The 22,147-nt window shown below is 43.9% G+C and overlaps 1 protein-coding gene across 1 annotated transcript; it reads right to left on the reverse strand.

The window, feature by feature from the left end:
* Positions 1-7,392: 7,392 nt before the first annotated feature.
* Positions 7,393-11,261, reverse strand: T265_05198 (hypothetical protein; the record flags this gene model as incomplete). The annotated part of the gene is made up of 5 exons (XM_009170142.1): positions 7,393-7,838; positions 8,108-8,562; positions 9,019-9,055; positions 9,146-9,789; positions 11,080-11,261. 5 exons carry the CDS (start codon positions 11,205-11,207, stop codon positions 7,618-7,620), a joined length of 1,485 nt encoding a protein of 494 aa, XP_009168406.1.
* Positions 11,262-22,147: the final 10,886 nt, after the last annotated feature.

Consider the following 22,147-nt stretch of genomic DNA (forward strand, 5'->3'; position numbering starts at 1 on the left):
TCTCGAACTTCACTCCACGTAGGTTTACGCGAAAACAAAATCGTATACAGCCAGTAGCAGTATACCGAAACATGAAGTCACAATTTACGACAGAGCACGGCATAGTGCGAACGATGATTATCCAGTGAAACACGTTGAGACTGATGCCCAAATCGGCAATGTATCAGTGAACGCATGAGGGCAAGCACGGGGAAGGAACGCAAGTGATTGCGTGCTCGTTTGGCAGGCATTGCAAGAATCGCTTCTGGTCATTTGAATCCATACATTGCTCGTAGAGGTATCAGGGGTGGTCTAGAAAACCACTTTAATTCCACTGAGCTGGTTTCCCACTTTCATCAGTGCACCCTTCAACTACCAAATGTCTTGGTAGTGTTAGTGGTTCTAGTGCAAACCAAAGCCTTAACAAAAGGTTAAGAGCCGGCCGATCAATGGCCGTTATTGCTGATGGACACTTGTTCAGCTATATTTTTCACATGCCTGTGGGGCATCATTATATCCTGCATTAGTGCTCAGCTGCCACTAACAAACTTGTCTGTACTTAGTAATAAGACAACGAGGAATCCGAGGAGAGTTTTGTTTTGAAGCGTTTGGTTAGTCAGTCTGGTTTGGCATAACGAACGTTCGAACGTTTTCGAGACAACACAGGGCCTGTTTTAGCTGTGTCAAGTTTGAAGCACATCAGCTGGGAGTATCTCCATCAGCGTCGCATACCCAGCAGTGTGTAACTTTTTTGTTGTTGCATGGAATGGCATTATTGTTTCGGCATCAGCACATTTGGGCCCTAGAGGAATGCCACTAGAATGACGTTGGTTTGGATATGCCAGTTCATGGATGTTCTAGACTCGAATGCAACTAACGGTTACGCTTATCGCAGGATAAAAAACTGATCGGAACTCTTGGCCAACATCTACATGAGCAGCCTCAAATAAGACGAAACCAGCAGTGAGCTGTAGATGAGGAGCGCTTGTGAACATGTCGTTCTAGGTTAAAAAAATGGTTCTAACTTTAGATATGACAGTCCGGTCCGCAAGCAACGCTTCAGACGTAGCTGTCTTATATAAATCGACCGTGACTGTTCGGCTCTTCAGCGGCACGCAGCTTTACAATCCCACGGCCTGGTAGCAGTTGCTACCCAACGACAAACGCATTAATCGTTCTGCCAGCTCCGTCTATGATCTGCCGTCGGAGTGCAGACGTAAACAGAATCGGTCGCCTGCCTTAGAGAAACACAAACACGTGCTGAACGCTGGAACCGCACACCAACGGAGGGGAAGCTTGGTCTGCTGTACAGACCAGTGTAAACAGACAAAATTATCTTGGATACTGCGCACATTCCGAGTGTTGGAAAATTCGTCGACCGGGCTTGACAAAGAAGAATTCGTTAGCTTCAGTCAGTTCCGCGTATGGGCTATCGATCAAAAGTTAGTCAAAACGGCAGGACGTCGTCAAATCAAAGGGGAATGGTTGAGTTTTAATTTATATTAAGGTGACTTTAGGCTAGGCTTTACCTGTAAGATCTACTTTATTACCAGACCGGACCGCAGTAAAGGAAGAAAGTAAAATCTCTTAGCGACTGACTCTCTTGTCATCAACGATTCCGCTACAGTCGTACGAAAAAGCTATTTAGTTTAGTTTAGTATATCATCAATAAACCATGTACCAGGAATACGTTGTTTCCAGTGGCCGCAATTTCGATTGCCGGTACAATGGAGAGCACAGAAGATAAAGCCAAGTATTAGAGCTGATGGCATGACCAGTTAATCGGGAAACTGGGTATTTACACATTGAAGGCAATGGCTTTAATGCATCGGCGCCACTGACTGTGTGATTGAGCCATATCTGAGAGTGTCATTAAGGACGTATGGGTTTAGTCCCAGGTTTCCCTCCCAGGGAGACGGCAGTTGTCAATTTGATTTGGCTTCTTAGTATTGGTATCAACCGAAAAAATAAATGCTACTACAAGTAAGCAACTGCGCTGATTGTTTTGAGCTGCTTTCGTTTGTCATAAGTTCTTAATGTACTCATCCGATATTGTGCAGAGTATTTTTAAAACAATTTTACATCCCCGTCGTGCACCCAATGACAGGCTTTGTGTGTGAACAAGTAGCTACTGGTCATCACTCGAAACCCACGAAGCAGCTTGAGGGGAGGACCATTCAGCGATGCTTTGATCTCTTCGGGCGTCTTCTAGCAAGAAGCACGACCTGACACCTCTAGAGGACGATTGCTACTGGCCTTTAACTCAGGGTATGTTAATCACTAATGCATTATGAGCGACATCGTAAACCTATCTGATTGTTAGATAATATGCCCATCTTTTCAACGGAACGATCTCCATCCGTCAATCTCGTGTCATACCAAGTCTGAGTCCTTCCTGGAGAACAGCAACCTTTGCTTCAATCGTTTAAAATGTACTGAATGTCCGATAAATACCTGGTGAACATTTTCTACAGCACGATTTTATGTGACAAAGGTCTAAGGAACATGATGCAAGAAAAACAGACAGTAATCCGACTGGGTTGAAGCACTACGCCCAACAAGGACTATTATGCTACTTCAGGTCTATCAATCTGGTCACAAAATAAAGATGTGTGCGCGTGCATTGTCTCTCAGTGGAAAGTTTGGAATGTTAGGTGACATGACGATATCCTAATCGCGAAGACACGAACCATTCTTATCACTCCGACAACGGACAATTAATGAGTTGACCCTGCGTGTTCTAACGGAAACCGAAACAATCAAAAGAGCATCACCTTTATCCGTCACATGTATGTCTGCCCCCTCTCTCTAGGGCCGTTATCACCACGTCTCTATACGATCCACGTGACACATGTCAAACCTCGAAGTTCGAAGAGCATGAGACGTCAAAGCAGTCAGATCTCACGACAGTGGTTAGGATCTAGAGTATGACTATGGTTTTTAGGCAGCCGTGTTAGACTGATGTGATCGATGGCAAAGTAAATGTTTTTTGCTTGGAACATTAGAACAATAACTACCCTTCATTGCTGTTCAGGGAAATCGCACTGCTGCCAGCATGGGTGCGTGCCCTGCTGCAAAAACACTTACAACGTAAGCAGAAGTGGAACAGCGTACCGATGGCCTAGTTCGTCCAATTGTATAACCAGCTTTCCTTACAGCCTTATGCACTGCGAAAGCAATGTAATCTGATCCCATCCACCAAAGACAAATTGTCTCTTTTGAACACCATAACTCTACCTGTACAACAAAGAGGCAGTCAGTTGTGGTGTACATCTTGTGATTGCGCCACCATTCTCGGCATCTGCGTTTTACATCATCTCTCACCACTGACGTCATAACGTTCGAAAAAGCACTTAAGGATTCAGACAATTAATCACAACTAGTGGACAGTCTTATAAAAATTGCAAGCTAATTTCTTTCTTTGACATACTAATTTGTCCCTGATTAAAAACTTTAACTCAGCGGGTATTTCGTTAACATCCTCTTGACCTGAGCGGTCCTTTTGTTCATAGACATGGCCCTTTAAGTGTCTACATGACCTCACAGTGTCCCCCAAAGCAAAGTTTCTGCACACGAGATGAAGAGTTCTTTAAACTTATGGATGTGTTTCGGTTTGTTTCGAGAGGCGCAGACAACTACAGAAGTGCGTAAGATCCCTATAAGCACCGATCTATAGGAAGAAAATAACTAGTTATACAAATAACCTGTTTGACGTAAGCGTATGATTTAGCCGGGCTCTAAATGAATCCCTCATTTTAGCTGAGTAGATGAGTTTAGCAGATAAAAAAATTGATCGGAACTCATGGCCAACATCTACATGAGCAGCCTCGAATAAGATGAAACCAGCAGTGAGCTGTAGATGAGTAGCGCTTGTGAACAAGAGTACTTTCATGTCACTGAATCCGGACATCTCATTTGAGAATGAGTTTGTTAGGGTTTTCGTTACTGACCAAATATCTTTGTCTTCCCTGTTAAGTTGCTCCCTTCCCAATCCGATCTTAGAAAGAGCGAAAACATTTATTGCACTGGCCTACATCCAGTGAAGACTAGGCTTAGCCCGAAGCCTTATACCACAGACCGTTTGGCTTATGTTTGCAAAGTGAATGAAATTACCGTATCATACTTGCCAATATTGCTGTATGGCAGTCCATCTCGATCTCAATTAGTATGTGACAGTACACTTGAGAACTCCAGGTGGACAGGCGGAGGAAAAAAGCTGAAAACTCATATACTTGAGCAGACGATGTGCAAGCCCCAAAACGCTGCGGATCGCATCCTACCATCTTTCTTCTAACCTGGAGGTTTTCAAAAATGACCCCTCATTTCCCCATTTCTTAAGTTTTCATCACTTTTAATCTAACGCTCCAACATCTATCGCAGTTCGAACTGCATAGAATCATATTTGAACATTGTCACATTTCAATTGAAAAACCATATGATACATCTCATCAAAAAGTCCTTTGGGAAAGAGCCGCTTTGATTCAGACCAAAAGAGAATTCCCACGGGATTACTTACAAACCTTGCTACGGTTTGCATAAGGGCGAATTAGTAAATCACGCATCGTACCTGCTTGCAATACTTTCAGTTTGGGGATCTAGGGGAATTTCCGGTTTGGTAAATGCCGCCTCTGGTACTTAGAGTTAGGTGATTTGTTGCCTTTACCTAGGTTCAGTGCTGTGCTGAAATTTAACTCTAGGAACTTGATTGACGCAACCACCAGCAGCTGTAGGTGCATTCGTAGGTAGAAATCTGGTATTTTGCAACTGGGGGCCACGTTGCTAACTCGGTCTGCATAAATAGCTATTGCTCTGTTCGCTGAGTTAGCCAGTCTGGTTGCAAACGTTTCGTCATCAGTCCAGGTTGGCTTTAAGTCGCTGTTTACTGCTGTGTTGAGGTATAGGACAGTTAGGCCGATTGCAGTCATCCTTTCCAACAACGTACCCTGTCGATGACTACTTTAACTGGCTTGGTTTCCGTGCAGTTGACCGCATATGCAAGGATGTCTGAACCTTAGGAGTGAGCCACCGATGTATGTGAAATCGAATTCCATGAGGCCTGGCCTTTGACGACCATCAAAATTTTCAGCGTATAAGGAATCGTGGCTCGCCCGTCTTGGGTATTTATGTTTTTGTATTTCATCTCACTCATCTGCAGCCAGTTTGGTCTACTGTCGAGCTCTAGTCTTCTGGATGTGTATGATCTCCTTCCCCTTAGAGCACAATGTGAACCCGAGTTTTCAAGGAACTAGTTACTTTACGATGTCCAAAATACTAATAAAGGAGTTGTTGTCACTTGGACAGAATGTCGTCCGGAAAGGACGAATATCTTTCCTGGGTTCGTTCTTCCTCACTCTAGCAACAGGACGATTCAACAATGCTGACCATCCCTTCGTGGTTGTTAGGAGATTCAAGGAATGTTAATACATCGGTTGGCATAATTGGATTTCAGGTACCCTGATGAACGCCCCGAAAACCCAGGACAACTAACGGCTCAATCCTTAGGTAGTAGACGTGTGTCTTCGCTTACAGAGGTCAGGATAAGACAAACCTCACAAAAGAAATCTGGGTTTGGGTATTGATCAGCCACGCAACCAAACCCGATTGGAGTGCCCAATAAACTGGCCTTAAACATCGGATCGGTTCACAAAATTTGTTGTAGTGCGTCCTAACATCCTGAGCTCACCCAAGCATAATGGCGTGAATGATAGAAAAACGTGCTTGATGGATACAATTCCACTGTGTCAAATTAAGAAGCTTCTTAGGCCTATTTTGACGTGGAATGTGCTTAGTTCTTGTGGGACTTTCAACGATTCAAAAATGCCCTCCTTAGTGAAGCTGTTTTTGTTCCACTCAATTATTCTACAAGACAAACGTTACCCATAGCCGTGGTGCTTGTCCAAAGTGTATACACAGCACATGTTACAACTGTCATCTACACAAAGCAACTGGTTTACCTACAGGGTCTCACTAGAGCTATTATGTTTTGTGAGAACTGCACTCGTACGTACAAGGGACTCACAAATTTAGTATTCCTATGTTTCCAAGTCTTATTCGACTCGGTTAACAGGTCTGTCCTCCTTGACACGCTTGCCCATCAAGGAATACCCCGAAAGTTATTGAACATAATTTCTTTGTATTCTCAGACTTCCGAGCGTGTGACAGTATACGGCAAGCTCTCCTAAAACGGTGTTCGTCAGGAGTGCTTACTCTCTCGATTCCTATTTAATTTTGTAATCGGTGAGATAGTGAGACAAGTGTTGGAAGGTCATCAAAAACCCGGTGTTCAAACAACCTCTGACAAAAACCTTGTCCACCTGGAATATGCAGACGACATCATTCTCGACTTCGAATAGAAGACGCAGGTGTTTTTGGCTGAACTGGCCAAATTCATCCGTCCTTTGGTATGCACTTTGCGGTCACAAATTGTAAGGTCATGCTCTTGAACACGCCACTTACAATCCAGGGAGAGGCACTCGAAGTTGTGGAGCGTTCTACATATCTTGGACGTATTATCACTTGACGGTAATGTGACAGATGACGTCAACGCATGAATCGGGTCACATTTGCTAATTTGAGACACCTCGTCAAGACAGTACATCCCGTAATCTCAAAGGACGTGTATCATTTTACAGTATGGGCTGTTTTGTTGTATGGCTGTTAGAATTAGCCTGTTGGAACAGCCGAACTGAGACGTTTTGAGATGTTGGACAACTGTTGTCTCAAGATCATGGCTGGAGTGGGTTAGCGTCGGAGAATCCTCAACGAGGCAATTACAGAGCGAGTTTTTGGTTGTGTAACGGTCTTCCATTGAAAAATATGTTCAGCACCGGCTGTGTTCGTTATGCATTGCGCATGCCGAATCATTTGTCCAGTTCAGAGTGGCAGAAGATGACGTTGCGGAGGGGCTTGAAGAGAATATGAAACCTTTGGGTGCCTTCGACGCCACATGCACTCCGGGATGGGGACCGCGTGATCTCCACTGCGCCTAGTTGGATACAAAATCTGGCTACTAATCGGTCACTGGCGTTCTTGTTTTCAGTCTACCCAGATTGCCTGAATGTCTGGAGGTGTAGGGACCTCGGAATGATTGTTTCAGGCTAGCACCAACCGCCTACTTCGTCCGCTTCTACTCTTCCCTCAACAATAAGGCTGTGTTTAGAGCGCGAATTTACTGACCCGACTTCTGTATATTGACTCCCCCCTGTCTAGGCTTGGGGAACCTGGCAGCATCCCGGCCCTCGTGCTTCCTTCTGATGGCATGGCAGTCAACCACCGAAATGGTCCTACAGCTGAACAATATTTTAAGAAGGCTGTCAAATAAATCATGGTAGTGCATACTTTCCCCAACCAATACAATCTTTGCCGAAACGCGTAAAACCCCCAAGAAATACAGAAATATGAGATCTGCTTGGCACAGAACACCATTTATACTCATAGTTTAAACAGCTGAAAATTATCTGATGGAGCTAAGGAAAAAATAGGGTTCATCTGAGCAAGTAAAAAGAATAGACCTTTTCAGGTATCTGAGGGAAAGGTAATCTCTATGTACATTTGGCATAGGACGGGACAATGAGCAGGGGCAGCAGTTAGTAAAAATCAATCACAAAGAAGCGCGAAGTTTGCCGGAGGTACTTCACGTCAGCAGCTAGACTGGGTCAAACTGTACGTGAAGTTACTCGCATGAGTCGGTTTGATTCGAAATTCTACAAGTTCACATCCTCGGGTCAGATTTTGCACATCTTCCACATCCAGTTTACTGCATGATGTACCTTGAACTTCCAAAATTCTGTCACCAACACGGAACAAATCCCAGAACTTAACAGCACTCCGAACACCTCCAAGTCTGCTGATATAGATACCTGTAATGCAAATCAAATGTTAACAGGTTTATTGATGATGCAAGACTTGAATTATCAAACCACACTTTGGAATTCACGGAGGATTTCTTTGCAAATATAAATTCTACAACCGGGTCGACTCTAGCTATGTTTATGTCTACGGAAAATGAGTGGCTTCGCTACTCTATTATTTCCCGAAGCGGTTCTCTAAGTCAAACTGATAAAATAGCACGATATCGGCTGGACTAAGCTAGTATGGAATTTGTCAGAATGAGATTCAATGCACTCACCGTCTGAATCGCGAGCAATGAAGAATCCAAACTGTTGTCGAGTTGATCCACGACGCAAGGCTATTCGTATTGATCCATCGGGAAGCTTGCTGACCACTTGGCATGTAAGTTTGCTCCCGTTAACCTCGTTAGTAAATGGGGCAGTTGCGGTAGATTTTTGATGGTTAGACTGATCTGACTGCTTTGGTGACGTAGTTTTGATCATGACCGCGGAATTGGTACCAACGCCGATCGATGAACGTTGAATACTTGAACGTTTGCATACCAATGTTTTAAGCTTTAACTTGGCACTTTTCGGAGGTGTAGGCTTTTGTGATGAATTTCGCTCGGTCGATCCCAAAAGACTGTTGGAAGAACGATGTAGTCGTTCTGCACTGATTGCCCGGCGGAGACTACCAAACGTTTTGCGCAATCCAACCAACATCTGTGACGACCCAAAGCTCTGACGTTTGGATCTGAAATAGGAGAGAAAAGTGGAGGCATTGTACTTTTTTTTACTGATCCACCCCCACCTTATTCGCAGAGGTCATCTAGCCCGCAGTTCATTCGTGTAATCACTTGTTACACAACATACTGGTGGTTGTTGCATGAAAGATGCAGGTTAAATGGTCCGTGCCTAATCTGGCATCAAATCGCCCCTGTTGCCGGGTTCTTGGATTAGAATGACTGGTGTATGATAGCAACTAGTCGGACGGAGTAACCAGGTAACCACGTGTTTACAGATTAAACAACAACTGGTGATAATCTCAAATTTGAGAATGCGAGTTAACCTGTGCAGTGTGATAATCCTGTAGTCAACCTAATCCAATGTGTACAAATAAGTGAACCAGATAAACAGGTCAAACGACGGTCCAAAAAAGGCCATTCAAATGAGATGTTGGAAACCGGTAAAAGATGGTAGTGTAACTCACCGAGAGCACTTCTGACCGCAGACTGTTGTTGTCGATTCTGTAGAGAGCAATGAAAAGTTGCATCAGGATAGGACAATTTATCGTGGATAATGAGCGAAATACTCCAAATTATCTGAGTCTTACTCACCTGTCGGAGATGTCTGGGTCTCTGCAGTGCGTTGAGGTTGTCTGGGAGTGAGCATGGCACGTCTTGCTTCCCAAGGTAAAGAAACTGTAGCACATGGCGGAAGTTGGAGTGGAAATCCTTCAGGCATAGGAACAGGACATATGGGAGAAAGACGACTAATGTATGCTGTCACATTCACATCGCAAACTTTTCCTCTGTCTGAAATGGGCTGCCTCATACAGTCAGCACTGTTGCGCCGTCGGAAATACCGTGGATGAGTCTTCACATAAGCACCCATTGTAAGCTTATTTTCGGAGTAATTGTTATCAGAACATTGATTGGAGTAGCATATCTGTTTGGATTGTGTGACTTCCTCCTCGTCTGGAACGTAACTTCCAGAACGTTTATATCCACTTCGCAAGGGTGATACGATGGTGGTTTCATTATCGTCCGAGGTTTTACTGGCCTCACATGGCGTCAGGTACTTTCCAGATAAAACACGAATCGGGAAATGACATCGGATGTCTTCCGCTGAAACAAGGTTATGTGGCCTGTCTGAACGGCAACTGGATGTCCTCAATGGCTGTAATGATCGTCTCCTTCCGACCACGCCCGAACTGTGAACTCGTACAAGCGGAGTTGCAGGAGTGTCTTGTTTTACCATACTATGTGGAGTGGAACGACAGATGATGATTGTTAGTGTGGCGATGAGCAGTGGAATAATTAAACCACGAACTGGACAAAAACACACCTCTTAATAATAAATGAATGACACTTGTCAAGCTGAAAAATGAGCTATCAACTTGACATCACTCGAACTTTTTGACACTGAGTTTCTCTTATGTGTGCCACAGGGGAATCAAAAACGGAACTGCAATTAGCGTTTGTCTGGCGTCGCGAATGTGGAAAGTTCATCAGACGGTGAATAAAGGTCGTTGTGTTGTAGAGCGAAACGCATCACCCCCCCCCCTCCCTACGACATATTAGCTGGAAATTGCTTTAGAGGGTGTCCGGCCTACCTATAAGGCCAGTTTCAATACACGTATCCCTGTGGGTGTCACTACAAGGGCTGCTCGAGACCGCTCGACCCAAATTAAATGAACGAAGTGGGTTTGTGTGACCGTTTTAGAGCTTGGCTGGAGGCCTCCAAATTACCGGGCCTCCAAAGGACCAGGCTTCAAATGTGCCACCTACCGCAAACGTATAGTGCCAAATGATACAAGTAAACGCGAACGATTGCATTGAAACCAACATAAATGTTCTCCTAATCCCGCATTTGAATACGCAGACCTTCGGTCTTTGCAGACAAGTGACTCGGTACGCTTAAGATATCACTAAAATCGGAAAGTGTAATTCCGAGCCCCTAGAGGTTGCTGTTCTGTTGAGAAAGGTCGAGATTTTGACGTGCTCATAGCCACACAAAACCGGTCGTATGTATCGTATATACTCAGAAACACCATTGCTTTATTTCGAACGGACCTATGCAGCTATAAACAATTTTAGTAACTGATGGCTAGATATGGGAGGAATAGCTGTGCTCGTAAAATTAAGGACACAAGCTTAATAGACCACCTCATGAACTAGCAGCAGGCGCGGTAGCGCATTATCTAACTAGTCGAGGCAGCTAATTGACTCATCTAACTAGTCGAGGCAGCTGGTATAATTGACTCGACTACCTCTATGGTTGCTACACTGTTATTTAGTACTATGGTGCGCACTAAAAGCAGCAAATATTTGATGTACATCTCTTCCAGAAAAGTCAAAGTTATGAAGTGTTGTGGCTATGAAAATAGTGACCTCTAGTAGCCCACCACTGATGACACACATCGGCCAATAACAAAATGAAATGAAACTAAAAATTAAGCTCGCAGATCACAAAATCTGAACCCTGATGGCAAAAAAATAATGAATATAAATAACTAAAACAGCTCGCTTGGATGGATACTTTCACTCACCTGGAATTTCCATCAACTGAAGGCGTAAAACATTCCTCGTAATCACGGGGTAGATTATTTGTTATCTCCTCAGTACAGTTTGCATGCAAGGCCCTCAGTGGACCGCGGACTATTCGTCTTGGCTGCATTGTAGATAAGACAACTCCGGAATTCCAGTGAAGCAAGAATACTACGAACTGAGGCTTGACAGTGGAAATTAAGCTCACGAGGGCCGTTGTGCTGTTTAAAAGGACCCTAAAAACGACATGTGCTGACTGGCCACGAGGCATGTCGTGGCAGACCAATCAAATTGCAAGGATGGAGTGGTCGACATACATTGGTCGACACGCGTATTGTTGGTTTGACTTTGTTGGGTCAGGGTGGATGCTGGTGCGTGCGTGCGTGCGTGCATGCGTGCATGCGTGCGTGCGTGCGTGCATGCGTGCATGCGTGCGTGCGTGCGTGCATGCGTGCATGCGTGCGTGCGTGCGTGCATGCGTGCATGCGTGCGTGCGTGCGTGCATGCGTGCATGCGTGCGTGCGTGCGTGCATGCGTGCATGCGTGCGTGCGTGCGTGCATGCGTGCATGCGTGCGTGCGTGCGTGCATGCGTGCATGCGTGCGTGCGTGCGTGCATGCGTGCATGCGTGCGTGCGTGCGTGCATGCGTGCATGCGTGCGTGCGTGCGTGCATGCGTGCATGCGTGCGTGCGTGCGTGCATGCGTGCATGCGTGCGTGCGTGCGTGCATGCGTGCATGCGTGCGTGCGTGCGTGCATGCGTGCATGCGTGCGTGCGTGCGTGCATGCGTGCATGCGTGCGTGCGTGCGTGCATGCGTGCATGCGTGCGTGCGTGCGTGCATGCGTGCATGCGTGCGTGCGTGCGTGCATGCGTGCATGCGTGCGTGCGTGCGTGCATGCGTGCATGCGTGCGTGCGTGCGTGCATGCGTGCATGCGTGCGTGCGTGCGTGCATGCGTGCATGCGTGCGTGCGTGCGTGCATGCGTGCATGCGTGCGTGCGTGCGTGCATGCGTGCATGCGTGCGTGCGTGCGTGCATGCGTGCATGCGTGCGTGCGTGCGTGCATGCGTGCATGCGTGCGTGCGTGCGTGCATGCGTGCATGCGTGCGTGCGTGCGTGCATGCGTGCGTCCGTGCGTGCGTGTATGTGACAGGGTGGTAGAGGTCAAGAGCTTTCGATGGCTTGTAGGCGAATACTGAGGTGCAAAATTGCAAGTTTCAGTAAATCCGCCCACTTCAACAGGGTTAAACTTTGTGATAAGTTAGGCAACAGTTGCTTCGTGGGACCAACTGACGGCTTGCACTGTCCTATTCTAGCATTGAGGGCGCAGATTGCAAATAAGCAGTTGTACATGGTGCACAGCTGCCCATCACGTCTAGATCTACAACACTGAACTGAGCTTTCTAGAAGACAGGAGGGGATCTGATGGATCTTGAAATGATTCAATGAATAGAAATAAGTCTGCAGTGTGAATTCTAACTAGCGGATCGGTCGCTTACCGTTCCATCGGTTAGCTTGCCGAAACTGCCTGAAACCAATCATGTCTATGCAGCTGAAGTTCACAACTCTCTCTATGTGTCTGTGTTTGTCGGTGCCTTTAGTTGATCCCTTGTGAGTCCAGAAGTGTATATCACCCAGTCACCAAAGGTTTTGTGAATTGTTATAGAATAGAAAAGGGTTAAAGAAGTCTTGAAATGGAAATTCCAAGTACACACAGCAGGAACGGACAGACATGCCTGAATGTGAACATCAGCACCGGGTTATAAAAATGTTTGTGATTGTTTTTCAGCCGGGTTTTGAACAGGTTTCGAATATTCAGCCATGTAGAGTTCGGCTAGAGAGTTCGGTAGAGACTACCGACAAGGGCAAACATATATACAGCAATGTAAACTAGATTCAACAAAAATTATCAACGTATGGTCTCTAACGTGAATGAGGACGTGAGGACGGATTTGACCTTACCGACCGTTAGAAACGATGCTGAGTTTGTCCCTGTAAAGCGATAACACAAATATCAGCAGCAGTAACGTGCACTAAAATACTTTGTTGGGTAAGTTGGGTGAGCTTTCTCCGTGTCTTTTAGCGAGATCACATTTACCAACTGTCAGGAAGGTCAGATTCCTGAGAGTAACCTCAAAAAGCCCGGAACCTACTGCTTCACCAAAATTTCAACAGGAAAGTCGGCAAGCATCCAGACCAGTCAAACATTCAATCAATTCAGCAAGAGCCAATGAATCCCCACGCATACCACAGATGCATGACCGAATGTGATCAGCGTTCAGGCATTTTTATAGAGGCACGATTGATGTCGATGGGTGTTCACTAACGCCTATCAGACAGTCTGGATCAATGTCAGAAAGTCCCCCTTAAATGGCGTGGGACCGTTGTAACTTTTGCTCTCGCACTCGCACGCACTCACGCTCCCGTACTCGCTTGTTCGAATATCGCTGTTGTGTTCCCTTCTGTGAGTCTTTTTCAGGCACTGGGGCTCTGGAACGGGTCAGCAGCAGATATCACACATTTGGCGAATCAGCAGTTATAGCACCAAGTGGGTTGATGATCATCAGATCTCATCGTATTCGGTTTTGTATAGTTTAAAAATATTCAGCTTAGTGTACGCTACTAGTTTAGCCTGGTATATCTTCCATTGACAAGACAGTGATATGTTCCTTTCATCGTCGTCTCTTCGAACTGAACTTATTGTTCTGGTAGTGAAACTGCGTAGTAGGGTAATAGACCGGAAATCCAAAAACGAAGGCAATATGCATTCGTAATTTGCTTAATCCAATCACTCAGTGAAAAAAACTCAAACACTGTGATAAATCGATTCATATCTGCTGCTCGATACGTCCTGGCTATAAGCCTGAACAGAATCAGCTTCAGTAGTGTTGATGTCAATGCTTTAGTATTGAAAAAATATTCCGCGCTTAAAAGTACACAAACCAGTAATCGTTCAGACAAGAGAAGCTAAAGTCCAACTTTCGGGAGTGTATACGCAACAAGCATATGCTAACGGCATCTGTGGAGGAAACCAGACTTGAATGAAAGTCGTTTCTTACGTAAATTGCAAGGAGCTCATGTGGTTTCAGTCGGGGGTTCGTTCAAACAAACCAAGACCATAGTTACGATTTTTAACAAGTATAAACCTGTTACTCATGTCCGGATGAGGTCGCGGGTTCGAAATGCTGGAATTTCATGAGATGCGCCCTGCTGATGATTCACAATAAGGATGAAACAATTTTACAGTGCTTCACGGCTTCTCAACATAGGATGGCCTTACAGAACGAAATCTCCACCAAGATTAAGTTGAATTCGTGTAGTAGCGCGAAAAATAATAACACGAACGCTATATCATTATGCAGGTGATCAAATGGTCGTGCATAAGCATACAAACACGTATGAAAGCGAACTGCGTACGTACGACATGGAAATCCATCCGCCACCGCTCAGCCAGGATTCTGAAGGTCACGGGACTTCATAAGGTGAGCTGCAATCTTGTCGATTGCCACTAAGCTTCTCAATGAATCTGTAGTTTGACCTATTTGGCAAAAGGTTGCTTATAATGTTGGTGAAACCCCTTCGACACTCCGCTACCGATTTGGCCCTTCTTGGAGCCTACCGGGTGGGCTTGGTCTTCAAGCCTCTAGCAAACTTATTTTCTACTGGAAAGTACAAATGAGAGATTCAGCTAGGAGTCCTTTGGATCCCCTCGTAATCACCATAAAAAGTTCCAAGTAAATTTACAGCTCCATATCCTGATTTATTTACAGCTTCAGACACTTGCCTGCTGTGAAAGTTATAATGGCTAGTAAATCGCTTTCACGTAAATTCAAAGACGGGGGAACCAGGAAAACATAGGCCAAGGAACCTGTTTACGTGCACCCACAGTAGATGGGTTATTTACAACTGTGAATTAATAGACTAATCTAGCGGGCTACTGGATAGCCCGAGAGCCAAACCAGTTGGATAGGTTCACTGTGAAGAGGATGCATTCAAAGCTGTTCATTAAAAAATCAGTCTTGGTGACCGTTACATGGTGTGTGTGAATACAACAAGGTGAAGTGCGCAGATGTTTGTAGGGTACGCATTCGTATCACACTTGCTTGAATAGCTCTCCTCCCTCCACCCTCATCTGGTTGCAGTTATCCTGGCAATCCCAGGCGAAGAGTGAGAAGCACTTGCTTCATTTTTCACTCCTGTTAAAGCTCATGAGCAGTGCATGTCGTTTGCCTTGTTGAATTTTGGACCCTGGAGATCCGACAAGCAACAAGAGTGTGACCACCGCTCCACCGGTTAATGCTGGAGGCATCACCTAGGATTTACATTGCAAATGAATTTTAACAGGGATAAAAGTGAAGTCTAGTGCTTCCCATCTTTGATTATGACTGACCGGAATAATCATACCAGACGAATGGAAGCGAGTAAATGCAAACGTGAAGTTCATATATTTTGCAACCAACTTAAACTTCACCTGTGTCTTGTTAATGCAGATTCCACTGATCTAACAAATAGCCTTTTTAGTCTCCCACCTTTCAGTCAGCGATGAAACTGTACCGTTTTTGACTCTCTATTGGTTTTAGAAATTACTTAACCGAAAACTGTTAACGTTAGAAGGTGTCTTTTCCTCAGCTAGGATTTCCTTTTAAACTCTTGCCAAACGTGCATTTAGGTTTCAACCGCATTAGGAAGGAGGACAACATGATTCGACTTCTACCAGCTCTACATTTCCGTACACCCATATTTAGTCGAATAAAACAATGTCCAGAGGCACTGTCCAGTAAAGTAGTCGGCGTTGCATAAACCCCACGGACCCGTGAACCTGATTAGCAAAGTGCCCGTCGACAAAACACAAAGGATGGTATTGATTGGTCCAGAGATCACTGCATTACACTCACCATGTCATTCTGTTTGAGTTGTGCTTTCCCTCACAATTGAACTTCACTCACCTAACGCGTGTATGACAGGGGAAGTAAACACAGCTCACGACATGAACAGTACGGCATTCCGTTGTGTGTGAATGCAACGCACTTTCGAACACTGCGTATATGATTGGAGTCATGATGTGGGTGAAATAGACGTGGGTAGTTAAGATGGTCTGCTCCACTCTGATGTTTGAGAAGGATTAACAAAACAAAATAATTTGAGTCCCGGAATTAAATGGAGACGTAATAATTGGAGTGAACATCAGAAAGGTAGTTGGGATATGACATGAATAAGGAATGGTTGAAATATTTCCTTCTGGTGTCTTCAACGATTACACACTCCCTTACCGAATATCGTTCGATACTACCAGAATGGTTCATGAAAGGCGAACCCTCATGATGGCTCGTCATTTCTCGAAGGGGCTTCCGCGATGGGATGTGTTTCAAGAGATGAGTTTCAAGAGATCTAAAACTATTATCGTCAGTGGGATATTTTATTTTGAAGGTCACCTCTCCAGACAAGGGCATCCCCATTGAATTTTGAAAATACCGCCATCAAATGAGAGTTCATAGTGGGTTCTCCTGTTTTCGGGTGTGTTAACACACGGAACGCGGCAATCAGTTTGCGCGATAGAGCTATATCCTTATATTGTGCATCTCTAGAGGGTCTTTCTTCACTACCCATGAATTACTGGATGTCAAGACGTTAGTCGTTGGGAGAAGTGACTGCAAAAGATGACAACAAAGTTATACCTTGTTGACTAAACGGCCTTCAAAAACGTACATGTAATTAGCTTCTACTAGAATGTACTGCATACAGTAGATAATCTAACCAGAAAATATTTTTTTTATTCTGGGCATCTTTCGGCAAAATGTGCTCATTTGAAAATTACATTGGTGCTGAAGAAAGATACAAATGGAGCCGTCTCTTACGATATTCCTCAACCAAATGTGTATTTAGTTTTGCACGATATTCGGAATGTCCAGTTATATTTCCTTACCATAAAACCATACTACCTTTAAGGTTTCAGAAAATTCTTCGACAGCCCACTATCGGCTTCATCATGCAGCCCATACATAATGACTGCGTGATCCCCCAGTCTTCATCAAACTCGCGTTCTATTTACGGAACAGTATGCACACGAATGGGGATGTGCGCTCATTTGTGAGTAGTGTAGCATTGTGTCAAAAAATACTGTGATATCGCTAATATCGTGTTGTTTACAACACGCGGCAGATTTGTGTAACAAGGTTTGTCAAAGAATACTAGAAATCACGGTCTTATTCGCCACTTATTATATGCATTGGACAAATCTCTGCAAAGCTCCTTTCAAAAGTTATTAGACTATTCCCGTTCTCCTTGCAATGCCGTTTACCTCTAGCTCTGTTCGACCACAAGTTAGCACTTCCTAAATCAGTGACACACTTCGCAAAGTAGAATAAAAATGAATTAGAAATTCGTAGACATGCAAATAAACAGGTACTCGTGGGCAGTTTAATACAGAAATTTTCTCGTGTCGAAGCCACAAAACAACTTTCTGTTCGGGGGAATTTTTCTGTTGATATTCACAAGTCAGCTATGCTTTCTTTTGTTTTCTGAAGTTGTATTGGGATAAACGTTTATCCAGCGGATCAAGTCTGAAACTTGCTTTTACGAGTACGCACAGTGGCCAGAGCTCAAGATCGCACACAGCGTTAGGTTTGAGCTTCCGAACGGAAAGCCTCTCTAACCCTGTCTAGGCCTGAAAAAGCTTAAGGTACCGTAGCCCTTATTTACTTTACGGACTATGTTAAAGCTATCGAACACATCAACGTAAGAGTGTACTATTACTAACAATAACAGTAACAATAATAAAATTACATTGGTGCTGAAGAAAGATACAACCAAATGTGTATTTAGTTTTGCACGATATTCGGAATGTCCAGTTATATTTCCTTACCATAAAACCATGCTACCTTTAAGGTTTCAGAAAATTCTTCGACAGCCCACTATCGGCTTCATCATTCTTGCAGCCCATAATGACTGCGTGATCCCCCAGTCTTCATCAAACTCGCGTTCTATTTACGGAACAGTATGCACACGAATGGGGATGTGCGCTCATTTGTGAGTAGTGTAGCATTGTGTCAAAAAATACTGTGATATCGCTAATATCGTGTTGTTTACAACACGCGGCAGATTTGTGTAACAAGGTTTGTCAAAGAATACTAGAAATCACGGTCTTATTCGCCACTTATTATATGCATTGGACAAATCTCTGCAAAGCTCCTTTCAAAAGTTATTAGACTATTCCCGTTCTCCTTGCAATGCCGTTTACCTCTAGCTCTGTTCGACCACAAGTTAGCACTTCCTAAATCAGTGACACACTTCGCAAAGTAGAATAAAAATGAATTAGAAATTCGTAGACATGCAAATAAACAGGTACTCGTGGGCAGTTTAATACAGAAATTTTCTCGTGTCGAAGCCACAAAACAACTTTCTGTTCGGGGGAATTTTTCTGTTGATATTCACAAGTCAGCTATGCTTTCTTTTGTTTTCTGAAGTTGTATTGGGATAAACGTTTATCCAGCGGATCAAGTCTGAAACTTGCTTTTACGAGTACGCACAGTGGCCAGAGCTCAAGATCGCACACAGCGTTAGGTTTGAGCTTCCGAACGGAAAGCCTCTCTAACCCTGTCTAGGCCTGAAAAAGCTTAAGGTACCGTAGCCCTTATTTACTTTACGGACTATGTTAAAGCTATCGAACACATCAACGTAAGAGTGTACTATTACTAACAATAACAGTAACAATAATAACGATATAATCACATGGTTCCTGAGTTAAGACGGTCCGACGAAGGAATTGTGCCTTCTCACACGGTTGGATCAGTTATATACAAACTGGTCAGAACAGGTATGCACCTAGCAGAACATAAAAATCTCCACCCAAACTCTCGACTTCGATGCTCGGCCAGTGGATTTAACAAACACAAGTCATTTGTGACTGGATGGAGGTTGCTGGGGCGTAGTAACAACCTTTGTGGATTTATGACCCTATGGGTTTGCGATGCTGTCCATAAATTGATTGTTACCATCTCACGCCAACTCAGACCCACGTTGTTGGGGAGCGGTGTGCGAAAAAAGAACTGAAATTTCCAGGGGTTCTTTGCGCTGAAATAGAGGAAAGCTTCAAAGCTGGACTAAATTCTGGTTCACCCGTCTGTTCACCTTGGGCTCGTTGCTGACAGCACAACCGGTGTCTGTTTATTAGACTGGATACTGTGATGATTGGTTTTCCCGAGTAACGGTGTCAAAACTTTTTCGAATAGTCGAATAGTTAGAAACAACTATTAAATAAGATGTGCCGTATATACCAGTTGTGTTCATCTAGTGAAGGAATATCAAAGGAAGGTGAAGAGATTGCTCAGTTGGGACAAGCAATATACGATCATTTTTCTTGAGTAGCATTTCTGGGCAATGTACTACCGATTGTGAAAGACTATTTCTATTCATATTTCGTCAAATACCCCAGGCTATTGAAGAAGAGAGATCGTCGAGTTGTGGAGAGATTCTAGGAGGAATTTCTTTGTGGTTTCCAATCGGGCCAAGGAATGAGAGATCATTTTTTAATAAATCAAATGCCATTCAAATGTGGAGGTTGATCATTTCTGACCATCAACTTTCCCCTTTCTCCACGAACTTGGTCAGCGCTTATTAGCCATTGTTTTAAGTGCAATGCAGTGGGATGACACTGAACCATCTATGTAATGACTGATATTCCCCTTCAAAACACGTCACTAGGAGCGCATGGGCAAGACGTTGGTCGCCATTGGAAATTTTTTACCTAGACGCAAACGGTATAAGGTGATAAAACTATATAAAGGAGAGAGCCAACTCCTCTCGTCAGGGACACTGCGAATGATTGATTTTTGTACTGGCTAGCTACATTCGTGTAGGAACCACTTATCCTTAATTTATATCTTAATAAACTAATCAGGATCCCGACGAGTGTCAAAGTCATGTGAGTTTCTTCATCCCGTGCTTCAGCTCAACTGTCTTTAATCTGTATCCCAGTGCATTAAGTCATCAGTATACCTGGGGCTAAATAATCGATCGCATCAAGCCAAATGGAGTTCATTTAAGGAAAGCCGAGTGATGTGATCAATGCTGTTAAAGAAATCAGCTGTTTAACGAACCACGTAGTCCCATGCAATAGCGCAAGGGAAGCCTTATGTAACGCATTCCAGTTTTAGGATCAGACAGCGATTTTGGAAATCAGAAAATTGTTCCTTTTTGGTTTGGAGGTTTTTTCACTCGAGGGGATATTAGAGAGGGAAATTTTCCCTTCCCGGAGCTATTTGCATTCTGGATTACCTGGTGTGTGTAGGGAGATGGGCGTATTGCAGTAAACAATTCAAGAAAGATTAATTAATAACCAGTTTGTGAACGGGGTTTTTTATGGTTTAGGCGTTGGGATCACCCGCTACATGGAGTGATCCACTCAGTAGTGAACCAACTGCATTTTCTCGGAATTAATAAGGGAATATGTTAGGACAACATGGGTACAGTCTGCTTTTTGGGTGAGAAATAAAAAAAGATGAAAATTCGGGAATCCAGTAGTGGAATGTGCAGATTTTCCATGAATATTTTGAGTAGTATCCTACTTTTTGTAGGATCCAATTTTTTGTCGGGGAGTCTAGTTTCATAGATCGGGAAGAAAATGCTCACTAATACACAAATATCTTGGATCGCACATGTGAAATTAAGGAAGGACAGGGGCTGAGTATGAACCAAATGGAAGAAGTACATTTTTCACGGCATGCTTGGATAACTATCCATATTTTCCATGATCTATATTTGCCACGGTCTGATTTGAAGTGTTGGTCTTGTTATGCCTCATCTCAAGGAAATTTTACACCATCGATTAAACGTAGGTGTCAAGGTCAATCTTAGTGCAGGTTTAGGATACTGATGAGTAAACAGCCTCCTGGATAGCCTTTCTATTGAAGTAAATTTTTTCGATACCCTATCTGAAGTACTTCCGTAAGTTTGTAGAAAAGGTACGGCAGAAAATAGATTTTTTCGAAGGTCTTCTGAGAAGCTTAGGTTATATTTCTCATTGATTTAAAGTTATCAGATTCAGAGACGTTGATGGGCCTTGTCTCCCCTGATCTCGTCCCGATACAGTGTGTCTTAACTTCATGATTACCGTTCAGAAACTAACCCCTTTTAGAAAACGCTGTCGTGACATTGGTCATTATCCAAAGTAGACATATTATGCAGTACTGTTTGCTCTACTGCGTGCGATAAAGTCCTCTTACTACTTCGAAAATACAGCAAATTCAGCCGCGTTAGAGACGGAGAATCGTTTTATAGAATGGATGAATTGCATCGAAAGGAAGCGCAGGCAAATACCTTCAATGAGACTGTACTATCTCTGTCTTACTACTTTCTTGCTAGATTGCTCATCCCTAAAGTCGGCTGGCACTTCATGGGACACTCGAAATCGAAGTAGATCGTCAGTCGGATAAGTGTCGATGTCATGCCTTCCAAATAATTGAAAATAGAATGACGACACAAGAGAAGCAACTTTGGAGGTTTGAGAATACTTGAACTCACTCAGCCTGCGCGATCGCGCGCAACATCTATCAACCATATTTTAATGCGTTTGTTGGACATGATGGTTTCTGTATTCTTCAATCATTTCCAAAATATTTTCTAGAATGTTGTGACACACGATTAGTTCACTTAATTTATATCATGGAAAACAGACATCTTTGGACTACCTCACAGGTAGTATTGCCTTGACTGGTTTAAACTTTTTTTTGAAACACAGTCAGCGTTTGTTTGTGAGTGCTTGTTGTGGCTTATGCTGGCACTTATTCAAATTCCCGTCCAACTAAATGCTATGCATTCTGCTCTGTTGCGTTTAATAGCACTGTTGCCGGATAAAGAGCAGGGATCGTTTTTAATTATCATCCTCTGCCGTCGTCCATAAAACTGTATCTTTTTTGTTACAAAATTAGCCCTTTTCAATAGCCCAGATTTTGTGGAGACACACAGTAAGAAGATAAATCCGCAAATGGGGATCGCTTAAGGAATAAATGAATCGTTCAGATATCTCCTTTCCTTGTTCGGTGATACACTCAGGAAATGGTGAAGAGTGTTTCGG

This window comes from Opisthorchis viverrini, assembly GCF_000715545.1.
Source record: "Opisthorchis viverrini unplaced genomic scaffold opera_v5_94, whole genome shotgun sequence".
Lineage (NCBI taxonomy): Eukaryota > Metazoa > Platyhelminthes > Trematoda > Opisthorchiida > Opisthorchiidae > Opisthorchis > Opisthorchis viverrini.